Source organism: Coffea arabica, chromosome 11c (assembly GCF_036785885.1).
Source record: "Coffea arabica cultivar ET-39 chromosome 11c, Coffea Arabica ET-39 HiFi, whole genome shotgun sequence".
Taxonomy (NCBI): domain Eukaryota; kingdom Viridiplantae; phylum Streptophyta; class Magnoliopsida; order Gentianales; family Rubiaceae; genus Coffea; species Coffea arabica.
The window spans coordinates 6,804,440-6,831,438 of NC_092330.1; the positions used below are offsets into that span (position 1 = coordinate 6,804,440).

Consider the following 26,999-nt stretch of genomic DNA (forward strand, 5'->3'; position numbering starts at 1 on the left):
CAAGAATTTTAGATAGTTTTATCATTCTTTTTATTATTAGATTTGAGTATTTTAAGTTTTGATTGTTGAATCTAGAATATCTCGAGTCTATTCGATATTTCTCATCATAATATTTGGATTTGAAGCAATTAATCAATAGGTTTAGTAATTAAAATCATGCACATATGTTTTCGGGATTACAATTAATTTATTTAAATTTTTATTTCTTCTTCAGATTGTAGTGTCCATTATTCTTAGATTTGTTTTTTGATATCTTAATTGATGATGTAATTTTTGTCATTAGTGCAGATTCTAATAAAAATTATGATATTTTACTTTTTTTTTTTTAAAAAGTCAATGATCCCGCAGACACAGCCCCTTTGAAGTAACAGGTGTCATTTATATTACAGCTGGACATGGGAATGCTGATAAATTCACAAAATTTTAAAAATCCTTATATTGTTGTGAAAAGGATCCAATTCTCCAAGTACGAATTTGTCTAAACTTGTACCACTATTACGAATATGCAAACATCTGATTACCATCTTTTTTTTAAGAAAAAAAATCCTGATTACCATCATAATTCGAAGTTTCCCCCCAATAAATTTACCAAATTAAAAGGTACAATTAGGAATTGGATATAATCACGTCGTTTATATTAAGATACAACACAATTACATTAATCATGTCGTGTATTATTATGCCATATTATAAGCATGTCCATATGATGAAACTCTAACCTTTACATGACCTAAGAAATAATCATATGATGCTGTTATTGATCTATTTATATCCCAAGTCATGAAGCTCTAGACGTCCCATGTTTGTTCTACTCGTATTCTATATATGGTGTTATATTGACATATTTAACCTACTTATTCTTAGCAAGAGTATGATATAAATTTTTTTGTTTTTGATAGACAATGCAGGGCCAATGTTATTAATGTGTTAACTAGAAATCATCCAGCATAATTTGTTATGATAATTTATTTTGACCTGCTAACATATTCAAATTATTCATTAAAAAATCGGTCATATTTTTTGATCAACCTAGATCTAATATACAAAATTTAGTGTATATTCATGACAAACAGTAGATAGTATTTAAACTAATTCCTATAATGGTGGATCTAATTTAGTGTACCTGATCAATTCTTCATGTCGCATACTATCATTAAGTTTAGTAATAGAAATTTCAAACGCAATACTATAGCTTAATTTTTTTTTTTGGTAAAAAAACTTAATGCATTTTAGCTTCAACTTTCATGTCTCATCCCACACGATTAAAACGAGAGAGGTAATGCTGTAAAATAGGTAGAGTTGAGATGAGTTTATTAGTTATTACTTACTTTTTTCAAGACATAAAGAAAAAGGAAACTGAGGTTTAAAGTCATTTATATTTTTTGTGCTCTAAGGCTTGGTCTGGCGGTTGAGGTTGCTGAAGATAGAGTTTTAGATTCCTGGTTCGAACCTTGCTGCCAGCAAGTTGTGGAGGGTGGGGAATAGTCTGTGGAGTCTACTTCCTGCGGGACACCCTAAAAAAAAAAAGTCATTTTTATTTATAGTTTGGCTATTGGATTAGGTACCCGCTAAGAGGGGCCTCAGTGTTAATTTTTCTTTAAAAATTGTGATTAATTTGAAAAAGTGTCTAAATACACGAAGCGCAATAATTATATCATATCTATGGTTAAATGTATTCATTAAGAAGTACTTCCCGTACTCAATCCTACTATGGAGCCCCTTATGAGGGCTCACTCTTCAAATCATAATACGTGTGCCAGAATTTGAAGAGTGAGGTTTGGCAATGGAGCTCCATAGTGGAGCTGAGTATCGGAAGTGGTTAAGAAGTGTCCGATAAACATCCGTTAATGTCTCATTCACAGTACATTTGCGCAAGATTTATTTGTAGTAAATTTGCGTAAGTGCATGAATGATTAACCAGGTTACCATGATAGTTGATGCAGCATGGTAATACTACGACACAACATCATTCTAGAAGATGAAGTTGGTGGTGCGCCATAAACTAATTGAGATATCAATGATACACAAACAAGATAAGGTTTGATCCTAACATACTAATTGACCTACAAACCCGATAAGGTTTGACCATTGCCGTGCTCCTGTTCAGGACAGAACTCCGAACCCTATTATTTGCAATACTAAATTCTGTCGCTAGTTGCACAAAAGCCAGGAAAATGTATGAACAAACTGATTACAGTTGTCAGAAAATTGTTATTTTTCATCTACCGATACAACCATTTGTAATTTAATAATGCAGACGTTGATGTAGATGTACGAATGTATATGCTTTAATCCACTAACCCAAAAAAAAAAAAAATCTCAATCAACAACTCATTCAAGCATTCCATTTCTCAGCTCCTCTGTATGCCGTTCCTTTTCACTCTTCAAAACTCAAACAAGAAGTTTAGAATACCTGTTGTACTTGTATTTCAGGATCTTTTTCCATGGAGTTCTTTGGAAAGCTTGTTAAGAGCACGATCCAAAAAGCCGTTCAGAGTGTGAATCGAACTTCCACTGATGTTTTTGATTCTCTATGTGAGGAGTTGTACCAATTGGAACAGCGTTATTATGATAGGGATAGAGATGCTGCAGATCAAATTCGAATCCTTGAAATTGAAGCAGGGCTGATGAGAATGTTTCAGATGTTGGTGACGAATTGGGATGATGCTGATAAGCAGCGTGGTGCTGGTCAGGGGTTGGGGTCTGTAGTTCGAGATCTTGAAGTTGCATTTAAGAAGGCAATGAATGATGTAAGAATTGCTGCTCGAGAAGAGGTTATTGTAGTTGCAATTTCTAAGTTAGAACTGAAGCATATGTGTTCGAGCCCACAAGTGGAAGCAGCTTATGAGTATGTTGCATCTAACTACTCATTGAGATCCCACGATTTTTTAAGCAATTATGATAACTGGTATAACTTCTTTAACTGTCTACGAATTATTGTTTGGCGGCAAATTGACTTGCTCAGCCATATCTGCCCACAATTTGGTACCATGTATGATATGCTAGAGTGTCTCGGTACTTATGTTGAAAAGATGAGATATTCTTGTCCTAATCTACAAATAAAACTTCGGACTCATTTTGGAGGTGCACTTGTCCGCACAGCGCATTTTTCTTATTTGTGCTGGATTCATCGAATGCATGAAGACAAGAAACGGCAGATGATCATCATGCTTTCTGATCTGTTAAAGGCGTTCAAGCCTAATACGCCACAAGTTACGGAGCTGTGTATCAAATTAACCAGCGATCATTGCTCATGCCACTCTGAGCCATATGCATATGTGTATCTGGTAGAAAAATTTATTGGTTTTCTCATTCCTAAGGAGTGTTCTCGACTTCAAACCTTCTGCAAAAGGCTCAAAGATCTGGTATTCTTTGCCCGTTCCATTTATGTGTCAGATCTCTACAGGGCGGATGATGTGAAGCTGACTTTAATGGAGATTAAAGCAACCATTATCGAGCTTGGATCTTTCGGTTATTCAGTTCATGATAGAGAGGAAACATGGGACACCGATCCTGCATTTTTTAGATTGGTAGAAAAGATGGAGCTTCTAAGGGTAGAGGTCTTCCTGATCCGACTGCTAAACCAAAAAGGCAGTTTAAAGTTCCTTGAGCGTCAAATTGATTCTTTCCACAATGAACTGGAGTATTTTCGAGATTACCAGAGAAATGCACCTGTGGCGAAAACTAAAGTTCCTAAGCTGATTTGGTTGCATATCAGACCTGTGGCTGGGGAGGCTGGCTCTGTTTATCGATCATTTCTTGCCAAGTCCATCACTGAAGACAAGTTCACAGATGAGTTACTTAAGTTGCTAGAGAAGATTAAACTTTTGAAGACGGAGGTACTTTTTGAAGAGCTTCTTAGTAGACACCCAAGTCTGACAGACAATGTGAAGCGCCAAATTAACAGCCTTGGTCATTGGCTGGTAGTCAGCAGAACTTATTTGATGGGTCCGCTAGAGGAGAATGAGAAATCGATCTTGACACAAGTAGAGTCAGTAGCAAGGGATGCAGCTTGTTTCTATTACTCTCTTCTTGAAAATGAAATTACGGAAGAAACAATGAGGGAATTCAGTCATTTGCTTCCTGAGTTAGTTGACAAGATGAAGGTTGTCAATGCAGAGATCAAAGAAATTTACCTACCTCACAGACGGTCATTAAGATCTAATTTTCCCAAGATGGAAGGACTTGGCAGCATTGATTTCTTTTTAGTAGATCTCTTGGAGCAGCTCAAGTCTAAAGCCGGCTCTGTTCTTTCAGTGAAACATAAATTTCATGTCGTTCACAGAGAGATAAAGTTCTTGAGATCATTCCTCACGAACATTGAAGAGAAGTATGATAAGCATCAGGATTTGAAGAGTGTTGCTTCGAGCATTGTACAAGTAACACTCGAGGCAGAATATCTCATTGATTCATTTGTGGCTGGAGATTCTTTGAGATGGTATCATCCATTATGGCTTTCTGATCTCGTGGAAGACCTCAAACTTATTAAGCTTCAGGCAAGAAAAACTTGTAAGAATGCACATGGCATCAACATTCATAATGTTCCCACCGCTTCAACAATGGTATCATCACAGGCAGAAATTCGCAAGATTGATGAAGTTGTTATTGATCTTGCTGATGAAAAGAAACTGTTCATTGATAGACTTATAGCAGGATCAGGAAAACTAGGTGTTTTCTCAGTTGTTGGGATGGCTGGACTCGGCAAGACAACTTTAGCCAGGAGGGTGTACGACGATCCTTCAGTTACCGATCACTTCCACGTTCAAGCATGGTGTTGTATCTCCCAAACATATCAGAAGAGAGAATTGCTTCTTCAAATTTTACGCAACATTGTGGAACTTACAGATGACGTGCTCGAAATGAGTGATGAAGATTTGGTGATGAAGTTGTACCAATGCTTGAAGAGCTATAGGTACCTCGTTGTTATGGACGATATGTGGAGCATTGAGGCATGGAATGATTTCAAAATATCATTTCCGAATGACAACAATGGAAGCAGAATACTGATCACGACCCGTCACTCTGATGTGGCTGCAGAAGTTCAAGTAGATGGTACTCCTCATCCTCTTCGGCTACTATCTGATGACGAAAGTTGGGAGCTGTTACAAAAGAAGTTGTTCGACACAAAAGAGTGCCCCATTGAACTGATGGTAGTTGGAAAGCAAATTGCTGAAAGTTGTAAAGGACTCCCTCTGGCAGTTGTTGCAATAGCTGGTCTCCTTGAAAAGACTGACATGATACCTGACAGGTGGAAACAAGTTTCAGAAAGCATATGCTCACAGATTGCCGATGATCCTGAAAGGAGGTGCATGGACATTTTAGAGCTCAGCTACAGGTATCTACCCAACTATTTGAAACCTTGCTTTCTTTATATTGCAGTGTTTTTGGAGGACAAAGACATTCCAGTTAGGAAGTTGGCATGGTTATGGAGAGCAGAAGGATTTATAACAGATTCAGGGGTAGAAAGCATAGAAGATATTGCGGAGGGTTACTTGAGGAATCTGATTGGAAGAAGCCTAGTAATGCCTTCCAAAAGAAGATCACGTGGAGGAATGAAAACATGTCGTGTCCATGACATGTTGCGTACATTATGCATCCGAAAGTCTGAAGAAGAAAACCTTTTGCAGTTCCAAAATGGGTATGATGAACTTTTTGATTCTTCTCATGAGGATATAGACTATGGCGTTGATCCCAATTACATTTACCCCAAAAACACCATCAAATACCAAAAACGTCGGCTGTCTATTTTTTCCAAGAGACATCATTTTACCATGTCAAGACCTTCTGGGCCATTTGTCCGCACTCTGCTGTACTCTGCCACCAGTGATATGTATCCAAGATGTCCCTATGACATCTCCTTCATTTTTGACAACTTTGAACTTCTTAGAGTGCTGGATTTGGAATGCATCAATATGGGAAATTCTTTCCCCACAGGAGTCCTAGTATTGGTTGGTCTGAGATTTTTAGCTCTTTGTGGCGATATAGATAGTATTCCAGCATCAATAAACTATCTCCGGAATCTTGAAACCTTGCTTGTGAAGGGATTGAAAGGTAAAGTATCACTACCTTATGCTATTTGGAGCATGGAAAAGTTGAGACATCTCCATATCAAGAATTATGCTGTCATCACCTTGGAAGATGGTGAAAGCACTGTTTTTACCCCAATACTTAATCTGGTCAGTCTTTCCTCTCCGTATCTCTTTTGTGGTAAAGGTACAGAGAATATCATGAGGAGGTTGCTCAAACTTCGGAAAATGAGATGTCTATTTTCTGAATTACCTGATGATACAGGAAAGTGTAATCAGTTTCCAATACTGAATTTTCTAACAGAGCTTGAGTCCCTCAATGTACTGTACTCAGGCAGGATTGCTCTTTCATGTAACTTTGACTTCCCATTGAATCTCAGGAAGTTAACTGTGTCAAAGTTTCGCCTGCCATGGGATTGTATTTCGGAGATTGGGAGATTACCAAACCTTGAGGTTCTTAAATTACTCTCTAAAGCTTTTGAGGGGAAAGTGTGGGAGATGAAAGAAGGAGAGTTCCTTAAACTGAAATTTTTGAAGCTCGACAGCCTAAACATTGCTGAATGGAATGCCTGTAGTGACCACCTGCCGCAGCTTGTACACCTAATTTTACGAAGTTGCAGGGAGCTCAAGGAGGTCCCCTCTGGTTTCGGTGACAGTTCTACTCTGGAGATGATTGAGGTGCAATTTTGCACAAGCTCTCTTGTGGAGTCTGTGAGACAGCTCCAGCAGGAACAACTTGACATGGGGAATGAGCTGAAGGTCATTGTTGATCGGTCAGACTTGGACTTTTGATCACCACGGTTCTTTCAGGTAAAACTTTGGCATGTTATTCTAATTACTACCGAGTAAATCTATTCTTTTGTTATGACTTTTTATGTGTTAGGCTTTGTATACTTTCTTTGTTACCAATTTTTCTGGATTCTGTGCTTTTTGAGACTTCTTCTATCACCTCTTAAAAAATCATGATTATTTTACTCTTGAATCATTACTTCATAAATTAAGGTCTTGAAGTTATCATTTTCAGTCTAGGTTTGCTTTCACAGTACAGTTCTTAAGTGGTTTTGATCCTGTTAATTGTCAGTAAACCTTTTCGATGACCTCTTAGAAAGAATTAATGTGACCAAAAGAGAAGAATTGCACTGAATGCATTAAAGACAGCTTTAAACACAACTTTTGTTTGAGCCGAATTTTTTCCAGTTGCCAAAATTTGTCTCTTTAGGCCAAAACTTGGGCATTTGCTCACAGAACTAATAGACAAATATCTGTTTCTAGTTGGCTGTGTGGAAAAGAGAGTAAACCTCTCAAGGTCGAGAAAGTAAAAGTCTCAGCAGATGTTGGAAAAAGGGAATCTGAATGATCTTACATCAAGGAGTTCGGCTTGGACGAGAAAAAGCCTCAATCTAAAAGGGTTTTCCTCAATTTTGGCAGCGAAATGCACTTTCAAGGCTGATTTTTCTCACCGCTACTAGCCTGGTTAGTGTTGAAGATTCAGCTTTTGTAGTCTTTAGTCTGTATCCACTTTTTATCAAAATTTGCCTTTCCAACACTTTCCCCTCAAATCCAATCTCAGAATTTTTTTGGGAAAACACAGGCTTTAAAATCTCTTTGTGCTTTTTTCTGGAATAATCAGTTTAGGGACTCAGTTCTGCTGCATCTCATGTCTTTCTTCTTGCTATTCAGATTTTCTTAGGAGTGGCTTTCTACTGTGGGTTTCCTTCCCGGTTTTTGTATTTACCCCTGTTTTCTACAATTCCAGGAGGATCTTTACTGTTGTGGAGTGAATTTTACAAGCCTGGTGGCAATTCTAGAAGATTGTACATTGGAAGAGGCCTTGCTGTCGTTAATATGGTCTTTTGCTGCTTCAGTTTGTTTGGGTTCTTATTGCCTGTTTTCCTCCGAAGGGTCTTCAAGATATATTATTCATCTAGGAATGGGAATAAAACTTTATTATTTTATGCCGGAAACTTGAAGATTTTATATTTTGAGGGACATTGGAAGAGGCCTTCCCCCATAATATGAATACACGTTTGAAAGATTTTGTAAGCTTCCCTTTTTTGAGGAGTCTGGCTTTGATTTATTGTAGCTTACATTGCTGTATTTTGAGAATGGATATTTTGAGAAGTACTTTTGATCATGTTATTGCTTACAGTGTGATCCCGTTTCGGGTTACTGAACTATTTTTAGTATACTGGTGTCACTTGTTTCTTTCTTCCTTTTGTCTCTGCTTGAACGGCTATACCATCTAACTTGAATAGCGATTGCTCGTGCATGATGTTAGGGACCATACGTTTATCTTGAAACAACATTTCAGGATTTTTGCTGAAGCAACATTTGCCAACTAAGCCAGTAGATAAATGCTATGGGAACATTTTATGTTGCTGATTTTCAGGTTTTGATGTCAGGTGGCTTGCTTTCATTTAATTACATATAGAGAAATAAAGGATAAATTCCACATAACCCTCTATGATTTCACTTACACATGGTTCCCTTAACATGTCAAAATATCCACTTCACTCCCTATGGTTTAATGCAAAGCCGAAACTTGATGGAGAATAACTTAGGGAAAAAAATTCACTTTTCATTCTTAAACTTTCGGTTAGGGACATATTTCGTCTCCAAACTTTTAGATGCACTATATTTAGTACATGAATTAATTATTTTGGGTCATATTTAGTCCAAAAACGATAAAACATTCAACTTGGATGGAAAAGACTGACGTGACCATTAATTTTGATTGATAAATTATTTTTACTTAACGGTCACTGCTAATCACGTGACTTTCTCTATCCAAATTAAGCAATTTACCATTTTTGGACTAAATGTGGCAAAAAATAATTAATTCATGTACTAAATGTGGTGCGTCTAAAAGTTTGAGGACAAAATGTGTCCTTAACTCAAAATTTAGGGATGAAAAGTGGATTTTTCCGGAATAACTTATATAATGTCATTAGTTGAAATATCAGTGATGCCTTTACTTAGATATTAAATTGAACAATTGCCTAACCATTTTGCATATAACCATAAGGGATTATGTACATAAATAAAAAAATCACCTGAGGCTAAAGTGATATGCATGCAAATTATAAGGATGTTAAGTGGATATTTTGATTCTATCACACACGCACGTCTAGAGATGGCAATGGGGGCGGGTGCCCGCGGGTGCCCGCCCCGCGGGGGGCTCACGGGGCGGGGGTTGGGGTGGGGGGTGGGGCGGGGGCGGGGGGGGGGGATTTTTTCCCCCCGCTTAGAAACGGGGCGGGGGGCGGGGGAGTATACCCCCGCCCCATCCCCCGCCCCGCCACCCGCAAAAAAAAAAAAATATATATATATATATATAAATGACTATATATTATATGTAAGTTAATTAGTTATAAACTTATGATAATGATATTATTAGTTAGATGTATTATATAATGTATATTAGTTTATGTAATATAATTGATATTATCAATTATATGAATAATTATACATGTCTACTAATAGAATTTATTAATTAGTTATACTAAATTTACTAATACATTTATACTAAATTTCTAATTACACTTAATAGAATAACACTTTTTGCTCAATAAAAAGTACAAACACAATGATGAATTAGTGATTGTATTTGTACTAAAAGTGAAAATTTGACTATTTTAGTTATATTTATTTCATCATATTGGATTGTATTCAAATAACTTCTGTTTGATTGTTTTTATGAGTTTCAATTGTAAAATTACAATGAATAATAATTTGGTGATGTGTTGATATTTTAGTACTTAATTATTTATTAAAATTTAATAAAATTATATAATAAAATTTTATTAACCCCGCGGGTGCCCCCGCGGGGGAAGCGGGGCAAGGCGGGGCAGGGGCGGGGCGGGGCGGGGGGAGTGGGAGGCGGGGGACGGGGCGGGGGACAGGGGGCACTAATAGGCAACGGGGCGGGGGACGGGGGAGGGGTCCCCCGCCCCAACCCCGCCCCGTTGCCATCCCTACGCACGTCTGGTAGAATTGCTGTGACGAATGGTGCATTCGGTACATTTTTCATTTACGTTAAACCACATGGCGGTTACGTGACTATATTTAAAGGGTCATCTGCCATCATGCAAAATTGCAGGGGGGGTATATGCAATTTACCCAAAAATAAACAATCAAACGGTTTCCATTTTCAATGAGGGCGGTGTAGTTTAACCATTTCTCTTTCCTTGATACTGCTTGGAGAAAACAAAGGACGATAGGGTTAAGGTTGTGCTGCATTGGAAAAGGTCCATTTTCTTCTCGTTTCTTTGCTCACCTACCATTTGCATAGGGCTGCAAAAGAATGTAATCAAACTAAAAACTCTTTTTGAAATTTGTTTATTCATTTTTATTGTGTTTGAAATTGCATATAAGTTCAGATCCTTCATTTATCAGATTAACCTCAAAAAAGCTTTTTACTGTACCAAAGCTGATGAGCTTCAATTCTACATGTATATGTACATATTTATAAATATTAATCAAATTTAACACAAGTCAAATTTGAACTTTAGCAAAAATTTCATCAAATGTACATGTATATGTGTGTGCGTATTTCTCAAAAAAAAAAAAAAATCTTATTGTGTCTATGAATGTGTGAAAACTATTAGGTTTATTGATTTCCAGTTGCTCTAGCTTGTCTTTACTCTGTTTGATTCTAGGAATTACTGAAAATTTTTAAGATGTGGATTGGAAATGCTGAATTAGCAATAGATCAAATGTTATGTGAATCATATGGCATTCTGAATGAAGGAAATTTATAATTACAGTAATAATAAATGCAGGAAAAAGTTTAGATCCAATATACAATGCCTATTTGAATAAATTAGCCGAAAGAGAATTACAAAACAATTATGTTCCTGAAACTCTGATAAATTTTAAAAGCGTTGATTATTTGTCAAGATGGGGATTCGGCCGGGCATTGATGATGAGAAAATTGTGAAATATTTTACTTCTGCATGGGATTCTTGTTTACTTAATTTTCACCACTGTCTATTTCATAGACATAGAACTAGTTTATAATTATTGGTTATGCAGGAGTATCATTAATTTTGTGTTTAGTCTTAAGTTAATAATAATTATTCTTTTAATATTTTTTCAGCTCATATTGGTATAGGCCGAATAATCTAGTTACTAAGAGAGCTCAACAATATCGAATGAAATATATTTACCAATTACGAATTGCATACAATCAATCATGTGTTTTTTCATTTATTTATTTTTAAATCATGCATATTAAAACACAACAAAGTTGTTCTAGTAATCTTGTGTATTGCTCCGTCGTCGTATTAGAATCCTATCCATGTCATGAAACTCTAAGTTTAACATGACCCTAATAATAATCCATGGTGTTTGTGTTTGATAAATTTTCGCCCAGTGGTGTTATATTTGACATAATTAATTAATTTATTCCTAGCAAGATTATATATATGTATCTAAAATTTTACTTTATTTTTAAATTTTAATAGGCGTGGGTGGGATTTAAGAAGTGGGGGAGGGAGAGGAGATTTGAATTCAAAATCTTTAATTCTTGATGTCCGTAGTCACTAGATTAATGCTTCCTCTGCAAATTAAACATAACTTGTTAACATATTCACATTAAAACTTTGAACTTTGATCCTTTAACAAATTAATCATGTTTTTGGACCAACCTAGCTATGATCGACACTTTAGTGTATAACCGATATGTAATGTTTGGGTTAAATATTAAAAAGTTCCCTGTACTTTAGCAAATATTCAATTTACTTTGCTATAGTTTTAAAACCCATAATTTTATCTTTCTAGTTTATAAGTTTTTGAAATATCTTGGGAATCGTCGAAACTTACGATGGCAATAATGTTACAATTGCCCCCATATAGATAAATGGTTTAAGTATCAAAAAGTCCCTTTATTCTCTCGTAGTTTCAAAACCAACAATTTAATCTGTCGTGGTTAGTAAGATTTCTAAATTGCAATAGTTTTCATAAAACATAACCAGATTTGTAAGAAACGCATGGCTGGTGCTACATTTTTTTTGTTAAAAGTATTTTTGACGCAAAAGTATAACTTGATTTGCCCATTATACCCTTATGTAAGATAAAATACCCAAAGTGTTGTCCACAGTTGGTCCAAATCTTCTAGAAGAGAAAGTAGTGGATTTGGAGATAAATCAGGCTTCTGCTAGTTCATACATGCTCGTCGTGCTTGACTTGGGAAAAAAGGTTAAAAACTTTAAATTCCATAATTGAATATTATTACATAGTTCATGGGAAGATAAATGATCTATTTTGTAGTTGTACCGAAGTGAAATATACAAAACATATTTCCTGTGTCTTTGGAAATATATTTCAACTAATTGAGGGAGTGGTGGAGTTAGGGATCTAAGTTATCAATACAGACTTTGGATTGTTGAAAGAAGGATATGGTGAAAGTTGTTAATTGGTAAAAAGCCATCAGTATTTGGTAAAACTTGTAAACCACGAAGAGTTATTGTAAGGTTCTAAACCTTAGGAAGGTAAATTGAACATTCTCAAACCACAAGGGTGTTTTTGTTATTCAACGTGCTTATTTATATATGAACTTGACTTGTATGAAGCAAAATTTCTTATTCGTGCATGAAAGGCAATTTTCTTACTAAAACTTTTGAGTGAATGTTTGGAAATTGCTGATTATGCTAAACTAAAGAAAAATAGGAAAAACAGTTTCTGAATAAACTTGACTAGAAGGAAAAGTCGATTTTGGGACTAATGTTGTGTGTTTGAATACAAATATGTTCACAGATATTATTTTGTTTGCCTCATGCATATGTTTTGCAACCTTTTTTTTTTATATTTTTAATTAATTTTTTATTTTATATATATCACATCACAAAAAATTCTTCAAGTATAATAAAAAGATAGAGTGAATTACTGTAGTAACTCCTCGTCTTAATAAGTGACTTGCCCATGGGTCGACACTTGGCACATGCTTAATACTTGGAATAAGGAATTTTGCTTCTCTTTTCCATTGCTTCAGCTTCATTAGATATGATGGGCTCGAAACATCACAGTTAAAGTTGAGATTATAGTTAAAGCGGCTGGAAACATCACATTCAACCTTTTCTGGAAATGCTCTTTCAAGACTGGGAATAAATGGGTTTCCTGCTTTTGTTATCCTAAAAGGCCCCGGAGATTTTAAATTATTGTATTTGCTATTTGCCAATGTGGATCGTTTATGTGTTGTCTCATGTTCGCCCATTGAATTACAATTAACAAACTAATCTCCTATTCCAACCGTTAGATGATAGTAAAGTTCATCAGTTAACCAATTCATCGATTTGAAACTCCTTTCCTACAGCTCTCACTCCACATAAAGCCCATAAATCCCAAAAGCTCACAAATTTGTTAAAATTATATCAAATCTAGCACATTCATCATTCAAATCAATTACAAGAAAATAGAATTCTCATACTAGTAATATTGCACTAATCATTTGCATTTTGACCGCATTTTCATACATCAAAGAAAACCTAAAAAAAAATGAAAAATTCTAAACTAGAAATTAAAATTTTTAAAAATTGCCACAAAAATTGTCAGTATAAATATGCCCCTCTCCCACACCTGAACATTATATTATCCCCAATGTAAAAAATAAGGAGTAAAAGAGAAGTAAAGAGGACTTTCCTGAACATGAAGATTAAGGATGCGAGGTAAAAGGCCTTGTGAAGCCAACAGAAGCAAATTAGGCCGCCAAGTTCTATGTCATCCTAGAACTATGAAACTCAATATTGGCAATTCGACTATCTGGCTACGAAATCTGCCCACGCAAACTCTGGAACTGAGTATCTCAATTAGATGGTGAGGGTGGCACGGATGTAGAAGGACCTGTCTTATCTATAGATGGAGTAGCATTTAAGGTAACAGACATGGTTCGAAGTCTCGGCCGAGACCGAGACGACTCGGCCGAGTCGTCACCGTCTCGGTCCCTACCGATACGATACCGTGACGAAACGATACCGAGATACTTGACTCGCCGAGAAATCGGCCGAGACGTCACCGCGACGGATTGACTCGGGCGAGTCACACGAGTCACTCCGAGTTATCCCGAGTCAAGACGAGAAATCGGCCGAGTTACACCGTGACGGATTGACTCGGCCAATTCTTTTGCTATTTTTTATTATTTTTGTTTAGCATACTATTTTTATATTATTAATAATTTTGAAAATATTAAATACTTTAAAATTTGCGTCTCACCGAGATCGCGACCGGTATGCCGAGACCGATGTGGAACGTTCCGGACCGCGACCATGACCGCGACCACGACTTTGAACCATGGTAACAGAAGAAGGTAGAGTGACCCAAGCCGAGACCAAAGCTGTATCTCCTCAGGAGGTACAAACTAGTATTGGTCATTAACACGATGAATAACTCTCATTCGCTCTAAACAAGCCAAATCTAATGGATCCATTGGACAAGCAACATTAACCATCATAGCCTATCCCGAATGAGTCACATATCTGCTGAGCTATATGGCTTATGATAGGGTGTAAAATTGCTATTCAATTCATGATTATTTTTCCTTGATTTTAGCCAAATATTGTATTAATTGGTGGATTCTACTTATACTTGGTTAATGGCGCCAATTGTAGGAAATGAGCAAAAAGTGATAACATGGGCGATTTTCTAGCATGTTAAGAATTAATTTGGTGGTGGCACGGTTAGAATCTTTCAAGTCTAGTAAACTCGAGAATTTTCTGTGCACGGGGACTTTCAAGTTCGAGTCGAAGTCCGGACAGCTTTTGGGTGAAGATTTGAAAGACATTGATTTTCTTTATTAGTTATAGTATTGGATTGGGAAATGTAAAACATTATCTTTTGTAGTATCTTTTCTAATTAGGAAATACGTCTTCATTATTGGTAGTTGATACAAAGTAGGAAACTAAAAGGGAGAATAAGGGAAGCTAGCATCCCGCATGATTAATACTTCGGTAAGCAAGAAACAATTGGTGAGCCATCGTGACTAGTCTCGCGTCAAACAATAGCCGCTTGGCTTTTCTCTTCATCCTCTATTTTCTTTAGTTTTCTTCATTTTTCAAAAGGCTTATGCGACTCTTTTCAATGGAATTGCTGGGGTTACTCTCGATGGAGAGTAACTAATTCCCTTTTTCTAGCCGAGGAACAATATCTGTGAGATCTAATCGTTTTATAAATTTCTTTTATTTATTAGTATTTGTATGTCTTCTGGTTTAATTTCTCATGGTTGTTAGTTGTTTGAATATCAAAGACTTCTGATATTTAATTCAATCTAACAAACTATTATCAGTTAGGGCAGTTAAATCCGTAATTATTTAATTATATTAAATTATTGACAACTAATATGATTGGAGCCATGTTAGGGAGACATACGATCTAATTTAAATAAACCCTGCTAGTGTGTTTGTTAATTAGAATAGGGCTTTTCTGATTTTTAATGCAATCAACAAATTAAATCCTATGAGCATACCTAGGGTTATCTCTTGGTTAGGGAAGTAGTTACTGAGCGTGCCTTAATTATCGAGACACTAAGAAAAAGTTGGTTATTTATCGCTTGTATGACAACTATAACATGTTTATTTGTGAAAAATTGAAATAATTCTTGCATCAATGATTAGTTGTTTGAACCACTCCCGAAGTAATTTCCTTGGCTAGAGCTCGTTAATCCTTGAATTAAGTTTAATTTGCTTTAGTTTAATTATTTTTAATTTGCATTGATTGTTTATTTTTATTTTCAATTATCCAAATTTCCTTAGATTAATTTTCACTTGGAAAGAAACAAATTTTTCTCCTAATCCCTGCGGAAACAACCCTACTTATCATTGAATTCGTTTACATCTTTGAGAGTAGGAATTTATTATTGTACAGGCCCAACACCTATCAATTTTTGGTGCCGTTGCCGGGGAATTGGAATTAGAATATTTGTTTCTTTTCTTATTTTATTTTCTGGTATTTTTGCTAGTTTATGACTCGTTGTTCCCGTACAGGTGATTTAATCTTTGATCCCGAGCTTGAAAAGACAGCACATAGGCTATGAAAAGAAACCTGAATATGTAAAGGAGAGCAGTCATTTACTGCATCTCCAGGGCTTAATTTGGCCGTGGATTTATTGGAATCTGCAAGTGACTACTCAAGTGATTCTGAGCACAAGGAAGTTATCATGACAAATAACAATCGAACTTCGAGGAAGTTGGCTGTCTCGGATTTAAATCAGCAGCTTTTGTGCATTACTTTTCCTGATTTTGCTGAAAATGTAACGTTTGAATTGAAATCAAGACTAATACATCTCCTCCCCAATTTTCGTGGCTTGCCAGGTGAATAACCCCACAAGCACCTGCATGAATTCACAGTGGCATGCACAAGTATGAAGCCACCAGGTGTCACTAGGAACAAATCAAAATGCGGGCATTCCCTTTTTTAGTAAAGGGAGGTGCCAAGGATTTGCTATATTACTTGCCAGCAGGGAGTATCTCAATGCGGACAGACATGAAAAGAAAGTTCTTGAAAAAATACTTCCTTGCATCTCGGGCTGCAAGTTTACGAAAAGAGATTTGTGGAATTAAGTAAAGTCCCGAGGAATCTCTCTACGAATATTGGGAAAGGTTCAAGAGATTGTGCACCAGTTGTCCCCCAACATCAAATTAGTGAACAACTCCTCATCCAATACTTCTATGAAAGCCTGCTCTACAGAGATAGGAGTATCATTGACACTGCAAGTGGAGGTGCTTTAGTGAACAAAATTCATTAGGAAGTTTGGGAATTAATTGAGAGCATGGCTGAAAACTCCCAACATTTCGGTACAAGAGAGGATACTTCAACTCGTCATGTAAATAATGTGGGCATTTTATCAATGCAAGAGCAGTTGGCAGAGTTAACTTCTATGGTTCGTCAAATGGCAATGAAAAATGTGCAACAAGTTAAGAAATATGAAATTTGCAAAGATGTTAGCCACCCCACCGATGGGTGTCCAATGCTACAAGATGATAGCATGGAACAAGTAAATATGGTTGGACACACGCCCGTGCCCCATAGACAATACGATTCTTACTCCAACACGTATAATCCAGGTTGGAGACACCACCCAAATTTTAACTATGGGGAAAATAAGCAAAATTCTATCCCTAACAGACACAACCACAACACCCATCAAGACCCCAACCCTCTTCATCTAATACAGACACATCTCTTGAGGAAATGGTCAAGGCATTGGTTGCTAACATAGCGCAACTTCAGCAAAACATCTTGCAGTATCAGTAGAGGATAGATGCAAGTATACAAGATCTAAAAAACTAGTAAGTCAAATTGCCTCTGTGATGAACAGCCTGAAGTTTCAAGGACTAGGAAAACTACCTTCTCAACCTAAGGTGAATCTAAAGAACGTGAGTGCCATAACCCTCATAAGTGAAAAGAAAATTGAAGGGCCAAAACCTATAGTTCTGGAGGACAAAAGTGAAGATCAAATTGAAAAGGAGAAGGAGGAAGAGGGATTCATTAAAACAACTCCTGAGGTAACTTCCAATCTTGTAATTAAAGTTAAATCAAATCCGACTTCCTTTCCTATCAAGTTAGAGAAATTCAAGAAACAAGATGAAGAGAGGGAGATTTTGGAAGTGTTTCAAAAGGTGGCAATCAATGTCCCTTTGTTGGACACAATCAAGCAAGTACCAAAGTATGCTAATTTTTGAAGAGATTGTGCGTCTACAAGAAGAAATTGAGAGGTGATGAAAGAATTGTGATGGAGGAAAATGTATCAGCAGTACAAAAGAATCTTCCACCCAAGTGTGGAGATCAGGTATGTTTTCTATCTCCTGTCGAATAGGAAACACTAAAATTAAAAAAGCCATGATAGATTTAGGAGGTTCCATTAATGTGATCCCCAAGAGGAAACTGATATCATAATTCAATTAGCTGATCGTACAAATGCATATCCTATTGGGTTAGTTGAAGATATTCTGGTCCAAGTTAATGAATTAGTGTTTCCTAGGGAGTTTTATATTCTTGACATGAATGACGAACGCTCTCTTAATTCATCACCGGTTATACTAGGGAGATCCTTTCTGAGTACATCTCGTATAAAAATTGATGTTAATGAGAGTACTTTGACGATGGAATTTGATGGAGAAGTAGCTCATTTTAACATTTTTTATGAAATAAAAAATCCTGTTAACTCTCATTTTGTGCTTGCCATTCATGCTACTAATCCCTCTGTGCAAAAATTTTCTGAATTTGATTGTAGGGGTAAATTCAAAATTGTTACGAACAAGTATCATAGGATGAAAGCAATTTATGAGGTGAAAATGAGTTGAAAATTAAGAAGATGGTTGTACTCAATGGCTATTTGAATCCTGGAGGAATGTCACCGATTGCAAGAAAATTTGAATTACATCCACATTGAGAACTGATGCTTCACGTCTAGTCAAAGAAGTTAAAAATTGACACTTATTGAAAGGCAACCCAATTCATTTTCTGTTATTTGTTCATTTTATTATGTGTTTCATTATGTTTGTTGGTTTTTTGGGGCATAAACTAAGAAACAACACCTTAGTGTTGCAAAAAAAACTTATAATAGACTTGTATTGAAGGTGGAAAATGAACTTATGTTCTACATTCATCAACTCACTATTTATAGTGATTACATGAAACAAACTAACAAAATATCCCACTAACAATTATCCTAAAAATCTCAACAAAATATAATCTTCTTCTACTAGCAAATCTTAGCTAATATATTTGTTAACAAACCAACATGATCTTTGGTTAACAAATATCCTTGTTTTCTAATAACTAAATTATTTTGATATCAAACATAATCTAGCAAAATCGGTAGGAAAAGTTGGCATATCTCAACACTCCTCCTTGCTACTTTTGCTGTAGATTTTTAATTTTCTTCTCAAATCTCTGAACCTTGTTTTGGACAAGGCTTTCATAAAAATGTCTGCAATCTGATCTTCAGTCTGGCAATGTTTCTTGAGACAAACTTCAAAACCAATACCAAATTTTCTGATGTGTTCAAATGACTCCTTTGCAACTTGAAAGTGGAACTTCCATACGCAATAGATGAACCTGAAGAAGAAATTCGCAATATAAAAAAAGATTGCTACGAGAGACATAAAACAATCTTTCAAATTTTTGTATGGCCTTTCATCAGCTTTGTCATCACCATCATCCTTGGGTAGCTTTTCATGAATTTTCACAATTTAGCCTCCTTCAATTGACTCATCAATGATCTCCTCCTGAATTTTAGCATCATCTGAATTTTTTGGTTCATAATACTGCACCTTAGAATTGTCAATTTCTAAAAAATTCAAAGCAAAATTTTTGCCTCTCATTTTCACTGAGAAAAGTTTATTCCCAACTGAATCATGTATAACACAAGTCCTGTTTTTGAAGATAACAGAATAATTCTTCTCCAATAACTATCCAACACTTAATAGATTTTGATTAATTTCAGGTACATATAAAACATCGGAAATAATTTTGGTACCTAAGCCATAATCAATAGCAACACTACCTTTGCCTTTCACCTTAATATAATCTCCATTTCCAATTCTGACTTTGAAGATTTGCAATTTATCAAGTTTCCTAAATATAGATTCATCATAAGCCATGTGATGAGTGCAACCACTGTCGATTAGCCAAGTTTCAGTACTGGAATTATTGCTTGCAAAACAAGTGGCCACGAAAAGTTGCTCCTCATCTTGTTCATCAACCATCTGAGCATGATGTTCTCTTTTTTTTTTTTTTTTTTTTTTGCAAACTCTCTCCATATGTCCCATTTGCTTACAAAACCTATATTGAACGTCAGGTCTAAACCAACAATATATTGAAGGATGTGAGGTTTTCTTACAGTGTGGACACAGAGGATTTCTGCCATTTTTCTTCTCATCTTTGCTATTTTTTCCTTGATCATTTCTCCTACCTTGTCGAATTTGATCCTTATTTGTTGCTTGAAAAGCACCTTCAATGACTTCTTCAGTTCTTATGACTCGTTTTTGTTCTTGTGCCTCTAAAGCATTGATCAATTCTGGCAAGGTCATCTGAGATAGATCCCTTAAATCTTCAAGGGAGGAAATCTTGGCTTCAAACCTTTCTGGTAAACTTACCAAGACTTTCTCCACAACTCTGCTATCCGGAAGTTGTTCTCCAATCAACTTGATTGTGTTCACAATATTTAAGAGTCTATCAGAATACTCTTTAATGTTTTCTGTGTCTTTCATCTTAAGGAGTTCAAATTCTCTCCTAAGGTTCAAAACTTGCATCTGTTTTGTTCGGTCATTGCCTTGAAAAGTCACTTTGAGAGCATCCCAAGCTTTCTTTGCAGTTTCACAAGTCATAATTTTTGTGAATACTGCATCAGAAACTGCTGAATGAATGCATGTCATGGCTTTTGATCTCATTTTGACTGCATCCCTATGGGCTCTCATCTCTGCAATAGTTGGATCTTCCGACAATTCAGGAACATGATCTGTTTCTACCATATCCCAAAGATCATTAGCCATCAAATAGGACTTCATTTTGACCGCCCAGATTTGGTAGTTTTCACCAGTGAAATTTGAAGGATTGGACAAGAAGTTGTTATCTAGCATTTTGATGTTGAAGGCTTAAGTGTGAAAAAGGAATTCTCACCAGGTTCACTAACTCTCAAAGAAACAGGCCCTTAAGATTTAGGCTCTGATACCACTTTGTTGGTTTTTTGGGTCATAAACTAAGAAACAATACCTTAGTGTTGCAAAAAAAGCTTATAAGAGACTTGTATTGAAGGTGGAAAATGAGCTTATGTTCTACATTCATCAACTCACTATTTATAGTGATTACATGAAACAAACTAACAAAATATCCCACTAACAATTATCCTAAAAATCTCAACAAAATATAATCTTCTTCTACTAGCTAATCTTAGCTAATATAGTTGTTAACAAACCAACATGATCTTTGGTTAATAAATATCCTTATTTGCTAATAACTAAATTATTTTGATATCAAACATAATCTAGCAAAATCGGTAGGAAAAGTTGGCATATCTCAACAATGTTTATCTTAGGTTTCATATTTAGTGTGTTTAATTTTCATTTTATTTTATGTTCCAATGGTTAGCAGACTTCCTCTCGATAAGACATGCCTACGTCTTAAGGGCACATTGTAATAGTCAAATACCCAACTCTACCATCAGAAGACTACTGCTCAACATGACGCGCCCACGCCTAACTGACTGGAGAGCTCAAGTTTCAATTTCAGTAACTCTGGCAGACAACTAGGCGACAAGACGTGCCCATGCTTTGTAGGCACATGCTAATGAGAAATTGCCCAACCTCACCATCAGAAGACTTCAGACCAACAAGACGTGCTTGTGTCATGTTCCAACGAGGGGGAAGCAAAAAAAAAAAAAGACAAAAAGATTTTTTTCTTTCTTTTCTTTTCCTTTTCTCTTTCTTTTTCCTTTTCTTTTCCTTTTTCCTTTTCTTTTCCTTTCTTTATTTCTCTCTTCTTTTTCTTTCTTCTTTCTTTCTTTCTTCCATCCTTCTTCTCCAGCCAAACCCCATGACCATCACCATTTGCCGTCAGCTGCTTGCCATGACCAACTTGCCACTTCGTCCATCATCTTCCTTCGTTGTACTGCCCCTCACAAGCTACGGGTCTCTTAATTCATTATTGCACGTTCATCAAAAGGATGGCAGATTGGCCACCATTTGTCCATCATGTTGTTTCACACGTCCTTTTGCCTCTCCCCCGTAGCTGTTCATGCCCACCTTAATGATTAGGGAAGTTTCGTTATGGCCTTACTTTTCCTTTATTCTTTCTTTCTTATATTGGGGACAATGTAAAATTTAGGTGGGGGAGGGGTTACTGTATTGGTAGTATATGGAAAAGTGCAAGTGTAGGCATTTTTGTTGGAATTTTTTGTTGGAATTTTGTTCAAATTTTATCCAATTTTTGCCACTCCTTGTGTATTTTTGTGGTTATTCTTCATAAGCGATGGTTAGATGTCTCAAATTTTATCATTACTAAGGTTTTATATGATAATGGATCAAGTATGACATAGTTAGGTCTAAGGCTATTTCCTTGGTGAATATTTGAAATTTTGTGACTTTTACAATTTTTGGTTAACTCTTCTAAGTATTGTAAATATTTTTCTGACATTGTTCATGTAAATTGGTTCAACTATTAAATTTAATTTTTCATGTTTGGAAAGTGAGGTGGGTTGATGTGATCTTTTATTTTATTTTGTTGCTTATTTGTGAATAATATTTAGCTACACTCTGCTAGTTATCGTTGGCTAGTAACTGGAGGTCTTCACCACAAGTGTTGACTTTCGCGCCAAATAGTGGCAATAGCTATGAGTATGTGGATCTTAAACGATGAGAGTTAAGTGAACTCTTTCATTTGACAGAAGTCAAAATTCACGTCAAAAGTCTTGAATGGCTAAGGACGAAGCTTTTTCCCTTGAAGTAAAAAAAAAAAAAAAAACTCAAGTGTGGGAATATTTTAGAAAAAAATGTCAAAAAAAAAGATGTGCTAATAGTAAAAACTATGGAGGTGTGTTAATGATTACCCTGCTGATCCATAAGTTCTAATGTTGAGATTTTGCTTAATAGTTGAACAATTTGATGACAAATGTTGGTCGAATATTTTATGTCCTTAGATTAGTTTGTCAAGAATTGGAAGAGTCTTTGATTTTAAAAGCTAACTGGAGAGATATTTTTTGGAACTTAACCACTAATACTTGACATGTGTTTTAATTATGTCTTGGCAATGGATGATTTGGGCAATAGCCATTGTTTGAGTTCAATTGCTCAATTGGCTGTTCTCATGCTTGAGGACAAGCATAGTTTGGGTGTGAGAGGAAATTGATAGGGTGCAAAATTGCCATTCAATTCATGATTATTTTTCTCTTGATTTTAGCCAAATATTGTATTAATTGGTAGATTCTATTTATACTTGGTTAATGGTGCCAATTGTAAGAAAATGAGCAAAAAGTGATAAAAATGGGCAATTTTCTAGCATGTTAAGAATTAATTTGGTGGTAGCACGGTTGGAATCTTCTTTCAACTCCAGTAGACTCGAGAATTTTCTATGCGCAAGGATTTCCAAGTTCGAGTTGAACTCCGGATAGCTTTTGGGTGAAGATTTGGAAGACATTGATTTTCTTTATTAGTTATAGTATTGATTAGGAAACATAGAACATTATCTTTTGTAGTATCTTTTCTAATCAGGAAACACGTCTTTATTATTAGTAGTTGATATAAAGTAGGAAACTAAAAGGGAGAATAAGGGAAGCCGGCATCCCACATGATTAATACTTCGGGAAGCAAGAAGCAATTGGTGAGCCATCGTAACTAGTGTCACGTCAAACAGAAGCCGTTTGGCTTTTCTTTTCATCCTTTATTTTCTTTAGCTTTCTTCTTTTTTCAAAAGGCTTATGCGACTCTCTTCAATGGAATTGCCAGGGTTACTCTCGATGGAGAGTAACTAATTACCCTTTTCTAGCTGAGGAACAACATCTATGAGATCTAATCATTTTTATAAATTTCTTTTATTCGTTAGTATTTGTATGTCTTTTGGTTTAATTTCTCATGGTCGTTAGTTGTTTGAATATCAAATGTGCCTGATATTTAATTCAATCTAACAAACTATTGTCAGTTACGACAGTTAAATCCATAATTGTTTAATTGTCTTAAATTAGTGACAACTAATGTCATTGGGGTCAAGTTAGGGAGACATACGATCTAATTTAAATAAACCCTGGTAGTGTGTTTGTTAATTAGACAGGGCTTTTCTAGTTTTTAATGCAATTAAGAAATTAAATCCTATGGGTGTACTTAGGGTTACTCTTGGTTAGGGAAGTAGTTAATGGACGTACCTTAACTATCAAGACACTAAAGAAAAGTTGGTTGTTTATCACTTGTATGATAACTATAACCTGTTTATTTGCGAATAATTGAAATAATTCTTGCATTGATGATCAGCTGTTTGAACCACTTTCGAAGTAATTTCTTGGCTAGAGCTCATTTATCCTTGAATTAAGTTTAATTTGCTTTAGTTTAATTATTTTTAATTTGCAGTGATTGTTTATTTTTATTTTCAATTGTCCAAACTCCCCCAGATTAATTTTCACTTGGAAAGAAACAAATTTTGCTTCTAATCGCTGCAGAGACAACCTTATAAAATATAAAAATTTCACTTGACATTATTCACCATACACTAGAAAATATAAAGCTCAGCTTTAGTAATAGTGCTAGACGTATCCTTCTGTCCAAAAAAAATTAAAAGCCAAAAACTTTTGAATATATCTCAAAACAAGATCTTTCAAGTAGGAACTCTTGGACTTGTTAGGATTATAGATAAAGTTTTCAACAAACAACTCTCGCCAAATGTCAATATAATCACTAGCATATTGCTGTCCATAATCACATGTACTGTTCATGTGTTCTAGAGATGTAACATCATTCGTTAATTCCAGAAAAATGATTGGCAAGGATGACGTGTTATCATGGCTTTCGGCATCGGCGATGAAGTTTCGTTGGATGTAATCATGGATGACGATTGATGACATTGACTAGGGTTGAACACGGCAACCACAAATTGATTGAGAGAGAGACTTTAAGATGTGGTTGTTATTCAATCAGTGCCAAAGGACAGCAATATTGAAGATTCTTGGGAGCAATCCAACTTATATTGAAGAATGGCTGTGGAACGTAAGAAAAGAAACAAAGGAGAAGCAAATAATGTTTTAGGGTTTTTTTATTGATAAAGAGTAAATGAAAATGAAAAATGTAGAAATAAAAGTATCAATAAGATAAAGTCCTAAACTAACTTATATTAGTTACGGGCATAGAAGTCCAAATCTAGATTGGATTCTTTTTTTTAGGTCAGGACTTATATTATAAGACGTGGTCACGCTTCATAAAGACAAGTTTTCTGTCCATCCAATTTAAAAAAAAAAAAAATCAATTCGCTCTTGATATAGAGCGTGGCCATGTCTTATAACAAATAGTCTTTTACCCAAGAATTGCACCCAGTCAAAAATGAAAACTTCACAAAGCGCACCCACAGCTTGCAACAAAAAGTCTTCTATTAAATGACAATGAAATAAACTTAACTTCACACACAATTATGAAATAAAAACACAAAATGACTAAAAATTAAATCTCTTAAATTGCCTTCCAAGTAGCGCCTTTCTTTAATGTTTTTTGCTAGACAAAGCTATATTTCAATTGAAATAGATAGGCTCTTCAAGAGCCATCTCCTCAACATTATATGCTTGAAATCCTGCATATAAAAGTTTGAGGCGATGACTATTGACCTTGAAGACCTTGTTGGTTTTTAGACTTTGAATTTCTACTGTACCATGAGGAAAAACATTAGTGGCAATAAAAGATCGAATCTTATGTGAACGCAATTTATCAGGAAATAGTATAAGTCTAGAATGAAGAGGTAGAACTTTTTGACCAATGCAAAAATTCTTCCTAGAAATCATTTCATCATGAAAAGCCTTTGTCTTCTCATAAATTCGTGAGTTCTCATAGGCATCATTTCAAATTTCGTCCAATTCTTGTAACTACAACTTCCTTTGTTGTTCTACCTCATCTAACCACATGTTGCACTGTTTAACCGCCTAACATGCCCTATGTTCCATCTCAATAGGAAGGTGACAAGGTTTAGCAAATATTAAATGAAAATGGGACACACCTGTGGGGGTTTTGTAAGCTATTTGATAGGTCCAAAGTGCATCCTCGAGGTACAAATTCCAATCTTTTCTATTCGGATTCTGTGAAACCCATGACCATTGGCACCTATTTTATTACCTTATTTTTATTTTAGTTTATTTCTCTCTCAATAAATAAAAAGATAAGGTTACTAAGTAAAAAGGAAAAAAAATAAAATAACTGTAAGATGGGATAAGGGGTACTAATATAAGTAGTGCTAGGTTTAGGGTTTTATTGAAACCCTAGACAGAAAAATAAGCCCAACCTTACCTTTCTTTCGTCTGCCTCCCTAGAGTAAGAGCCGTCAGAGAGGAGAGAAGGAGAAGCAGGCAACATCGTCAATCAATCCGACAACTAGGCACCTAAACCTGTAAGTCTCGAGTTTACGCAAAAAAACCTCTCTTTTAAGTTTTAGTAGATGTATTAATTGTTCTAGGAATTTTATGGACATGTATTGTTACTATGTAGGTGTACATATATATGTTTTGATAAGATTCGTATCTGGGTTAATAGAAATAGAGGGGATTGATTTTAATCTTGAGATTATAGGGTGTTTGAATCTGTTTTTTTTAAAAAAAAAAGGGGAAAGGAAAGAGCGGCGGCGGCTGCCGCCGCTCTGTCTTGGCTGGACATTGCAGAAGCAACGTTGCACACAAGTGCGGGCCACCATATCTGGCGGTAGAGAAAAGAATTTCAAGGGTTGGCCGAAAGACTAGAAAAAAAAAAAAGAATGAGAGGATGTCGCCAGCAAGTGGAGCAAATTATGGTTGGCCTTTTCGGCCAACCAATTGAAGAATTTGGGTCGTCAGAGAGTCTGGTGACCATGGTCAGACAAAGGTTTTGGCCAACCAAGGGACCCCACCCGAAATAAAAAATAATAATAATAACAATAAAATAAATAAATAAGTAGAAAGGAAGGCAGTTTAAACTTGGACCAAACTATAGTATAAAAATTTAGTAAATGTTTAATAAATAAATTTTAAATATAACTAGTCCATTTTTATAGTATATCGTGAATATTAAAATGCAAGACCCAATTTAAGGCAATTGTTAGAATGGAAGGGTTAGTCATGTAAAGTTATACTTAGTTAATTACGTATAAGATATTTTAATGGAAACCTAAAACATCTTAATCTAGCTGTATTAAGTCAATTAGACAAGGTAAGATAAGTGCTAAATTGTTAACCGAAATGTTTAAAATCACAATAATAATAATAATAATGATAACAATAATAATAATGCTAGTAATAGTACAATAAGGATAACAATAATAATAGTAAAT

At 35.5% G+C, this 26,999-nt stretch overlaps 3 protein-coding genes across 6 annotated transcripts; 2 read left to right on the top strand and 1 right to left on the bottom strand.

Annotated features, from left to right (window-relative positions):
• The first annotated feature begins 2,122 nt into the window (after positions 1-2,122).
• On the top strand, positions 2,123-7,985 carry LOC113717167 (putative late blight resistance protein homolog R1A-4). 4 transcript variants are annotated; one of them, XM_072069898.1, is made up of 4 exons: positions 2,123-6,051; positions 6,214-6,836; positions 7,299-7,499; positions 7,783-7,985. In XM_072069898.1, the coding sequence occupies exons 1-2, from the start codon at positions 2,445-2,447 to the stop codon at positions 6,816-6,818; spliced, it is 4,212 nt and encodes a 1,403-aa protein (XP_071925999.1). In that variant the 5' UTR covers positions 2,123-2,444; the 3' UTR covers positions 6,819-6,836; positions 7,299-7,499; positions 7,783-7,985. The 4 variants fall into 4 exon arrangements, with proteins under 4 accessions (XP_071925999.1, XP_027097654.1, XP_071925997.1 ...); XM_072069896.1 differs by having other exon boundaries at positions 2,124-6,836; XM_072069897.1 differs by having other exon boundaries at positions 2,124-6,836; positions 7,707-7,811.
• Positions 7,986-16,785: 8,800 nt separating this feature from the next.
• LOC113715878 (uncharacterized) lies at positions 16,786-18,319 on the top strand. The gene is made up of 4 exons (XM_027240180.2): positions 16,786-17,080; positions 17,262-17,521; positions 17,701-17,805; positions 17,897-18,319. Exons 1-4 carry the CDS (start codon positions 16,786-16,788, stop codon positions 18,317-18,319), a joined length of 1,083 nt encoding a protein of 360 aa, XP_027095981.2.
• An 891-nt stretch (positions 18,320-19,210) lies between these two features.
• LOC140016445 (uncharacterized) lies at positions 19,211-20,512 on the bottom strand. The gene is made up of 2 exons (XM_072069966.1): positions 19,498-20,512; positions 19,211-19,347 (listed from the first exon to the last, which is right to left on the bottom strand). The coding sequence occupies exons 1-2, from the start codon at positions 20,510-20,512 to the stop codon at positions 19,211-19,213; spliced, it is 1,152 nt and encodes a 383-aa protein (XP_071926067.1).
• Between the last annotated feature and the right edge of the window lie 6,487 nt (positions 20,513-26,999).